This window comes from Cnephaeus nilssonii, assembly GCF_951640355.1.
Source record: "Cnephaeus nilssonii genome assembly, chromosome: 10".
NCBI classification, from domain to species: Eukaryota; Metazoa; Chordata; class Mammalia; order Chiroptera; family Vespertilionidae; genus Cnephaeus; species Cnephaeus nilssonii.
In genome coordinates, this window is record NC_137081.1 from 22,302,784 (window position 1) to 22,311,966 (window position 9,183).

The 9,183-nt window shown below is 56.0% G+C and overlaps 1 protein-coding gene across 1 annotated transcript; it reads left to right on the forward strand.

Moving 5' to 3' along the window:
• The first annotated feature begins 343 nt into the window (after nucleotides 1–343).
• DES (desmin) lies at nucleotides 344–8,651 on the forward strand. The gene is made up of 9 exons (XM_079783069.1): nucleotides 344–1,021; nucleotides 1,961–2,021; nucleotides 2,143–2,238; nucleotides 2,377–2,538; nucleotides 2,700–2,825; nucleotides 3,229–3,449; nucleotides 4,869–4,912; nucleotides 7,003–7,085; nucleotides 7,296–8,651. The coding sequence occupies exons 1-9, from the start codon at nucleotides 444–446 to the stop codon at nucleotides 7,335–7,337; spliced, it is 1,413 nt and encodes a 470-aa protein (XP_079639195.1). The 5' UTR covers nucleotides 344–443; the 3' UTR covers nucleotides 7,338–8,651.
• The last annotated feature ends 532 nt before the right edge of the window (nucleotides 8,652–9,183 follow it).

Genomic DNA, 9,183 nt, shown 5'->3' on the forward strand with positions numbered 1-9,183 from the left:
AAAAAGGAGACCCTCAAACTAAATGGAAGCCTCTCCCGGGCTCTCTCCCCTGACTACCGCCAGGATGAGGCCAGCACCCAAAGGCTGAAGGGGCCTGCCTGGGGGTTCCGGCGCGCCTGCTGCCCTGCTGAAGCTGTTGGCAGGCCGGCCGGCCGTTCTTCTGCCCTCCTAGGTGGATCAGCCTCTCTCACACCCCTTACAAGCCCCCCACAGGCCTCTTGCGGGGGAGCTGGGTTCCCCGCCCCCTCACCAGTGGCCGCCCTTTCCTGGCAGGACAGCCGGATCCTGCAGCTGTCAGGGGAGGGGCGGCGGGGGCTGATGTCAGGAGGGATACAAATAGTGCTGGCTGCTGGGGGCCCGGTGTCCCCTGCCGAATCCACTCTCCAGCCGGCCGCCTGCCCGCCGCCTCCTCTTCGCCTCCCAGCCTCGCCCGCGCCGCCACGATGAGCCAGGCCTACTCCTCCAGCCAGCGCGTGTCCTCCTACCGCCGCACCTTCGGCGGGGCCCCGGCCTTCTCGCTCGGCTCCCCGCTGAGCTCGCCCGTGTTCCCGCGCGCTGGCTTCGGCACCAAGGGCTCCTCGAGCTCGATGACATCCCGCGTGTACCAGATGTCGCGCACGGCGGGCGGGGCGGGGGGCCTGGGCGGGCTGCGGGCCAGCCGGCTGGGGACGGCCCGCGCGCCCTCCTCCTACGGCGCGGGCGAGCTGCTGGACTTCTCGCTGGCCGACGCCGTGAACCAGGAGTTCCTGACCACGCGCACCAACGAGAAGGTGGAGCTGCAGGAGCTCAACGACCGCTTCGCCAACTACATCGAGAAGGTGCGCTTCCTGGAGCAGCAGAACGCAGCGCTCGCCGCCGAGGTGAACCGGCTCAAGGGCCGCGAGCCCACGCGGGTCGCCGAGATCTACGAGGAGGAGCTGCGCGAGCTGCGGCGCCAGGTGGAGGTGCTCACCAACCAGCGCTCCCGCGTCGACCTGGAGCGCGACAACCTGCTGGACGACCTACAGCGGCTCAAGGCCAAGTGAGAACCCTGTGCTCCCAGGAACCCCTTCCCACGGGCTGGGCGCCTTGCAGGGAGAAGGTCATCTGCCTGTGTCCCCTGAGCGGGAGGGACTCCAGGTCTCTCTCCTGCGCTCCACGCTTGCAAAAGAGTTTTCTTGGAGACATCATGGGGCGGAAATGGGAAACCTCGGAAGGCCCTATAGACAGCCCCCTTAAAAAGCATCTTAAGATGATGGGGTGATGTGGCTGGCAGTCAGGCAGGCAGATGGGTGGAGGGAGGAGGGGCCCAGGTTCAGTCAGAGGGAAAGGGGGGTTGATAGGAGAGGAGGAAACTGGGGCCAGCTGGGAAGGGCAGGGGGGGGGGGTGGTGGGGAATCCAAGCAGTAGCTCTCAGCTCCTCTGTGATGAGACCCTGGGGAGGGGGGTAGAGTGGGGAGGTGGGCCCTGGGCCTAGCTGAGGCTGTGCCATTTCACAGGGGAACAGATAATCTAGAGGAAAGGGGAGAGTGGGTGGGGGCCCTCGAGGCAGCTGGGAGGCCCGGATGGTGGGCTCCACTGGGCTCCCGGTAGGAAAGGGCAACAAGTCCGAGCCAGTGCTCATGGGTCCTGCTTCTGACAGCTCAAGTGAGCAGAGTCACCACCCTGCCACCCAGGTCATAAACATTAATCGCACCCCTACACGGGCCAAGCTGGGGCTAGGAACCAGGGACATAGAGGTGGATAAAATAGACAGGCTTCCTAATCTCAGCGAGGTCACAATCTGATGGGGACATAGACTTCCAGGGTGTGGCTCTAGGGCAGAGATTGGGCCACACTTCCTGTCCCCTCCCCCATTGGGTGGGGCCTCTCCTGTTTCTACCCAGCAGCCAGGCCTCCTTTTCTGTTCTCAGCCCACTCTCTGGGCAGTTTTATCCCCACCAATTATCTATCTTTCTGTCTGTCTGTCTGTCCCCACCAGGCTGCAAGAGGAAATTCAACTGAAAGAAGAAGCAGAGAACAACTTGGCTGCCTTCCGATCGGTGAGCCCTCATTGGTCACCCGGGATCCGTACCTCTCTGTCCCCCCCTGTGTGGCCCCTGGTTTCCCTCGGCCCTGCCTGGGTGATCAGTGACCCTGTCCCTCTTGCTTGACCTCTCCCAGGATGTGGATGCCGCCACTCTAGCTCGAATTGACCTGGAGCGCAGGATCGAATCTCTCAACGAGGAAATCGCATTCCTTAAGAAAGTGCACGAAGAGGTATGCTCTGGGCCCTCCTCCTCAGGGTCCTTAGACACTGGTGAAAGCAGGTGGAAAGGGGGGACCGTGGTGCTGGGCTCTGGGAATTGGGGTGTGAGGGTGCCTGGTAGGGGACTGACGCCCAGATGCTCCCTGCAGGAGATCCGAGAGCTACAGGCCCAGCTTCAAGAACAGCAGGTCCATGTGGAGATGGACATGACCAAGCCGGACCTCACTGCTGCCCTCAGGGACATCCGGGCCCAGTATGAGACCATTGCAGCTAAGAACATCTCTGAAGCTGAGGAGTGGTACAAGTCGAAGGTAGGCAGCCTGACCCCTATGTCGCCCTCAAGTCCAGTTGGGAAGTGTTTCCTGTGGCTCCATCCATGGGGAGGAGGGTGAGCCAGGGCCTCTATGCTCCCTTGCCCACCCCCACCTGCATCCTGCATCCTCCTCATGTCAGGGCCCCTCTCTGCCCTTAGGTGTCCGACCTGACCCAGGCAGCCAACAAGAACAATGATGCACTGCGCCAGGCCAAGCAGGAGATGATGGAATACCGGCACCAGATCCAGTCCTATACCTGCGAGATCGATGCTCTCAAAGGCACTGTGAGTCCCTGCCCACCTTGCCTGGCCAGGCCCTTTCTACCTATAGCTCCCACCTTCACTCTGTGACTTTAGGCCCATCACAGGCCCTCTCTGGGCCTCTGTCCCCTCAAATCTACCACAGGGGTAAGAACAGGTGGATTGCCAGTTGGGCTCTCAGGAAATCATGAGGCTCCTGAGACGGGGTGCAGAGGCTGAACATCGATGCTGCCCTTTGTCAGTTCTATTGTCTGAGTTTCCACATAATTTGAGTTCAGGGTTCCCTGGCTCAGAAGAGTTTGACAACTCCTGGGCTTGACTATCTGGAGTGTCTCCCAGCCCCGAGGCTGTCTTTCCCCCATCCTGGACCCAAGGGTCCCCCCACTTAAAACAACCTGACCTTGACTTGGGCATCCCTCCCCTGCAGAATGATTCCCTGATGAGGCAGATGCGGGAGCTGGAGGATCGCTTTGCTAGTGAGGCCAGCGGCTACCAGGACAACATCGCTCGCTTAGAGGAAGAGATCCGTCACCTCAAGGATGAGATGGCCCGCCACCTCCGTGAATACCAAGACCTGCTCAATGTCAAGATGGCCCTGGATGTGGAGATCGCCACCTACCGGAAGCTGCTGGAGGGCGAGGAGAGCCGGTAAGGGGCAAGGCAGGGCTGGCAGTGGGGTCCTGGGGGATGCTAGGGCCCCCATTCCTGCCATGATGGGGGCTCAGGATCACCTCAACAAGACCTGGAAACAATTTTATACAAGAGGCCACCACTCCACTAATAGCAGAGAATTAACCAAGGCCACCTGAGTAAAAGTGATTTAATTAATAGCTTTGATAAAAAGAGAAATGTAACTATTCCCTCTTCTACCTTCAGAATTAAGAACCAGCAGCATAAAACCATGTTCAGCAAATGGTAATAAAATATTACTGCCAGTCAAGGGAGAGATGAGAGCAAAGTGGGGAATGATGAGGTAGGAAAGGGAGGGGCAGATAAAGGAGAGACAAGCTAGAAGAGAGGGTGCAGACTTGTACACTGAGGGCGCACATGTGCACACACACACACATACATACATACATGTGCTCATAGGAAAAGACCAGAATGACAAGCTCGGACATGTCAATTCACCTCTAGACACAGAAAACAGCACACAATTGGAAGGGAACATGAGGTCACCTGCTGGGGTGGAGGAAATGTTCTATATCTGTATTTAGACTTGCAGTTAAACACTGATCAAAACTCACTGGATTGCACACTAAAGATCTGCGCATTTCACTGTATGTAAACTTAACTTCAATTTAAAACAGGTCATTAACTCAAAAAAATGATGTCCATTGATACTCATAAAAACTATAATATTGGCAGTTTTTAGAAATCAGCAGACATGTTTAGATGGAGACTTACACATTTCAGGTTTCATAGAGTATCACCTATATATAATGACTTAAAAAATATATATAATTATTATTGGTTTCAGAGAGGAAGGGAGAGGGAGAGAGAGATAGAAACATCAATGATGAGAGAGAATCATTGATTGGCTGCCTCTTGCATGCCACTCACCGGAATTGAACCCGGGACCCGTCAGCCTGCAGGCCGACGTCCTATCCACTATGCCAAACGGGCTAGGGGCTATAATGACCTTTTAAGGTAGCTAAAAGGCATTTCCTGGAACTTGGCCTCACATGTGCATAGGCCAGAGGTTCCCACCCTGGCTGGAGGGCACACACAATGGATGTCCCCCAGAGCCGCTATCCATACTTCCTGCCGCGTCAGGAGCAAGAAGGGAATCCTGGTGAACTGGACAGTGCAGCAGGATTGGGGGTGTTGGTGTCATGCCAGCAGGTCAGAGATGGAATGGGTGATCCCTCCTAAAGGGACAGTTCCTGGGACAGCTAAAGTTGGCCTTTGCCCCTATGCCCTGAGCAGTATGGCAGTGGGAGTGCTGGGGTCCCTGGGACTGGGCCAGCTGAGGATGGTGTTTAGAGAGGACCAGGGCAAACTTCATAGGTGGTCACAGGGAGAGAGCGAGGGTCCTAACCCTTTGGGATTTGATCTTTCTCCTTCCAGGATCAACCTCCCTATCCAGACCTTCTCTGCCCTCAACTTTCGAGGTGAGTGTATGTTAGCAAGTGGAGGCCTGGGTGGTGGAGGGCAGGAATCCAGCATGGGCAGTGCTCAAGGCCAGCCAGGAGGGGAGGATGGAACTGTGGGGACAGGACTGGGGTTTGGAGAAGAGAAAGGGGGCTGCTGCCAGGGAGTAGAGGAGTGGGGGGGGGGCGGGGGGTTAGGTAGAGGAACTTCTGACAAAGAGATCGTTCTATTTTATTATCTCACTAGAGGCCCAGTGCACAGGATTCATGCACTAGTGGGGGGTGTGGCCTGCGGGAATCAGCCCACGGTGGGAGCACTGCTGCTCCTCCCGGTCAGTGGAGTGGCTGTGGACCCGCCCTCTGAGCGGCTGCTCCCTGGTCCAGCATCTTCCGTGGAGCCGGAGCACTTGCCTCTCCAGGGGACTCGGTCGGGGCGGGCCCGGGGACAATAGCACTGAGAGGCAGCAGAGTAGGCCTTAGTCCTGCAGCGGCCACGAACCTGCCTCCCAGCCTCCAGGGTCAGCTCTGAGAGGCCCGTGGACTGTGGGCATCTGGAGGAGGCGGCAGGGAGCGAGGAGGAGGCGATGATCACAGCCCGGGTTCCTGCCTGTGGGCCTGGGGTTCGCAAGTGGGAGCAGCAGCTCATCCTGGTCAGCCAAGTGGCGCTCCCATTGTGGTAGTGTACTGACCACCAGGGGTCAGCTCCGGCATTGAGCGTCTGCCCCCTGGTTGTCAGTGCGCGTTATAGCGACTGCTTGACCGGTCGGTCGTTTTAGTCGTTCCACCATTCGGTGGCTGGGCTTTTATTATATAGGATGATATTGTATTGACCATATCCCCTGAACCTTCTGGAAATATTGAGCATCAGCAAACAGCTTCTTTTTCCTGATATACCCAAACTCTGAAGGAACCAGGGGTGTCCTTAGGGGCCTGGCAGCAGAAGCATCTAGGACCATACTCCCTGGCTATAAGGCACCAACCACCCATTGTCTGGCAAATTGCCAAGTGCCACCTCTCCCACCCCACCCTCTCCGCTGCTTGTTGAACACCTCCAGTTTGCTGGAACAAGATGTTGGATTAGGTTTATAACAATGAAGCCAAACCGTAGCGAAGCCAAACAATGAGAAGAAGTAGCTGCTAGGGCATTGTGCCATTCTGCCATTAGTAATATGCAGATCACACGGCTTTCCAACCCTGGAGAACAGAAAAACACACTATAATGATACATTAGGAAAGGAAGTCAGAGTCCTTGGCAGCTTTGCCTTTCCTAGATCAAACCTTTTATATCTTCGATGTTCATTTCCATCAGGGAAAAATACATGCTGGCTCCACGGAGTTACAACGTTCATCACAGGCTGATTGCTTGCTAAGGAGATTCATGAACACCAGACTCTTAGTACCAAGGACCTAAACTTGACCCTTACTATGAAACTCAGAACCTCTCATTTTAGTTAGTCGTTTATACAGATACCAAGTGTGAGCCTTACATTTAAAACTGCTTCATGCTTTTTAAAATTAATAGTCCTGTGGCCATGATAGGGCAAGAATCATTGTTACCATTTCACAATGAGGAAACTGAGGCACAGAGAGCAAATCACTGGCCACCAACACCATGAATCAGTGACCGACTCCTGTCCGTTTCTCTTTCATTAAGACATCAAGTTACTCATCCGGAGCCTTAAAGGGGACTGGGTACCATGAGGTCCTCCAAGAGAATATCTTGGGACTGGGTTTTGGGTTCTAACTGTCAGGGTACAAATTCATGCAGGGCTCTCCTGCGGCCCAAGGGTAGAGAGGGAGCAAGATGTATGGGGGATGGAAGTGCTGGGTGGCCTGGGCCTCAGGGGTCCTGCCCTCCTGAACCAGTCCACATCTGGAGCAGATCTGTTGGTTCCCGATCTCATCTCAACCATGGAACTAACCCTGGGGTCCACAGAGCCACTCACTGGGCTCAAGGACAAGTGATAAAAGTCCTGCTGAAAAAGTACCAGGTCCATATAGAAGGGGTGGGAGTCTTCTCTCTGCCGCGTGGGACCAGGGGTGGACTCCCAGCCCCTGGAACAGCCTGGTCTGGACTCGGTCAGGCTGAGCATGTGGATGGTCTGTTACAGAAACAAGCCCTGAACAAAGGGGTTCCGAAGTCCATACCAAGAAGACAGTGATGATCAAGACCATTGAGACCCGGGACGGGGAGGTGAGCAGTCTGCCCGGTCCCTTTACTGGTGGGGGCCATGGGGTGTGTCTGGGAATCTGTCAGCCAGGCGCTTTCTGCCAGCTGTGCTTGTTTGAGTCCCTGTCTGAGGGGAGAGGGGGTCCTGCTGTTCTGGAATGGGGGCTGGGCGGCTTGCCGTGGCTCCATTCTCCTGCCAACACTGGATTGGACTGTCTTTCTCTTCCTCCCCAGGTCGTCAGCGAGGCCACACAGCAGCAGCACGAGGTGCTCTAAAGCCAGAGACCCCTCTGCCACCAGAGACCGTCCTCGCCCCTGTCCTCACTGCCTCCTGAAGCCAGCCGCCTTCCATCGAAGGGCACCACACCCAGCCACAGTCTCCCCTCACAGCCTCTGACCCTCGCTCACCTCCCCCCTCATGGTCCCCACAGGGGACATGGCCCATCCCTGCCCGGCACAGGGAGCCCCCAGCTGTGTGAGTCCTGGATGTTGGAAGTGAGCGAGCCTGGCTCTTGGCCGCCCATGAGTGTGCTGGGCAGGGCCTGAATGGAGCCAAGGCAGAGCGGTGACCCTGCCCCTCCCACCTCCATGACCTCAGGCTCTAGCCTCTGGCTTTGGAGAGGGCCCCTCACCCCAGCAGGGTGTTGGGACCCATGGGGTGGACCTCTCCACTCCCCAGCCCAGGTCAGAGAAAGAAAGGGCCTCCTCAGTAAGCCAGGCAGGCAACTGGGGGACTAGTCCCTGTGGAGACTGGGGGGCACTAAATTAGCCCCATAGTCCCTTATGTTCCCAGGGTAGGCTTAGCAAGCAGGGGCTGCAAGAGGGAACCCCCGAAGGTGCCAGATGTGGGAGCAGGAGACTCAGAAGGAGTGAGGGTGGGCGAGATGCTGAGAGGAAAGGAGAGGACAGAGGCAGAGCGGTCTCAGGCAAGGTGGCAGGGCGCCCACCTCCCGTGCCTGCCCCTCCCCCACTGCAGGGGCCGGACAGAAACAATAAAAAGAGAAGCACAAGCCTAGCACGTCCCCTGTTGTTTTGACTGCCAGGTCTCCTCTAGCAGCCCCCGGGCCCTGTCAAACTGCTTCTCCTGATGGACTGTGCTGCCTTCCTGCCCAGCCAGACTGTCCCCCGGGGCCTGGCAGCTCTTCTGCTCCCAGAGCCTCCCTGCCTTGTTGTTTGTGTGTAGCATATGGGGGCGGGAGCTGAGCGGGGCATTTGTTGGGGAACCACAAATACCTCCTATTAGGGCCCAATTCTGGGCCTCCTACCCGCTTCAGATCATCAGGGCCCAGGCACACCATGGCTGCTCTTTTTGAAGGTCACCATGGTTCCCCACAGACTGGCTCTGAAGTAGGGCTCCTCCCCAGTTCCTTCCCCAAAGAAACTCACATCTTTCCATGACACCTGCCTGAGCACCTTTATGCGCAAGGGCCAATTCAGGAAAAACAACCACGTTAAGGAAAATGAAAAGCTTGTTCTTGTTCTTGGAGAAGAAGACCCAATACTCTAAAGCTATCCATTCATCCTCCATTAACTTACCATTTTAGTGCCGTGCTATCTCAATTAAACACTAAAGGGAAATTTGGGGAGAATTTGGGAAGATGGGAGAGGAACGTAGGACATATAAAAAGAAAATTAGGAAATTGTGGAATAAAACATTTACACTGATGGGTAGCGCAGGGGCAATTGGGTAGCGGCAGAGGACAGGATGAAGGCTCTAACTCCGTTCATTCCTTCCAAAAAATAAACTCCAGGTGGATCAATGATTTAGGAAGCTTGATGGATCCATGTGGGTCTCAGCCTTCCTGACACTCCTCGCAGATTGAGAGATTAGCCTTTAGAGATGGGAAGAGGACAGCGATCACAAACAATAAACTCAGATGGTCTGTAGGGGAAATAAGCCTAATGGGGTTTTAGTCTTAAGGTGCCCAGTCTGATGTTCCTAAGTGGCGTTTCTCCCCGCTGCCCCCACCCCGAAACTTCCAAAAGCCTTTCTGGTGTCTTTCTCCCCTCTTACAAGGGGAGCACTCCTCCCTTACAAGTTGCTCCTTCCCCTCTAGGCTGTAGTCCCTCTCTCTATGAAGGTCCCCTTCCCCCCCCCCCCTTTTTAAATGTATTTTTATTG

What these genes read in the sequence shown, in the direction of transcription:
- DES (XM_079783069.1), top strand. Translation starts at nt 444, where the DNA reads ATGAGCCAGGCCTACTCCTCCAGCCAGCGCGTGTCCTCCTACCGCCGC. An exon ending in CTACAGCGGCTCAAGGCCAA is followed by an intron (nt 1,022 to 1,960) that starts GTGAGAACCCTG and finishes TGTCCCCACCAG; the next exon opens with GCTGCAAGAGGAAATTCAAC. An exon ending in TTGAGACCCGGGACGGGGAG is followed by an intron (nt 7,086 to 7,295) that starts GTGAGCAGTCTG and finishes CTTCCTCCCCAG; the next exon opens with GTCGTCAGCGAGGCCACACA.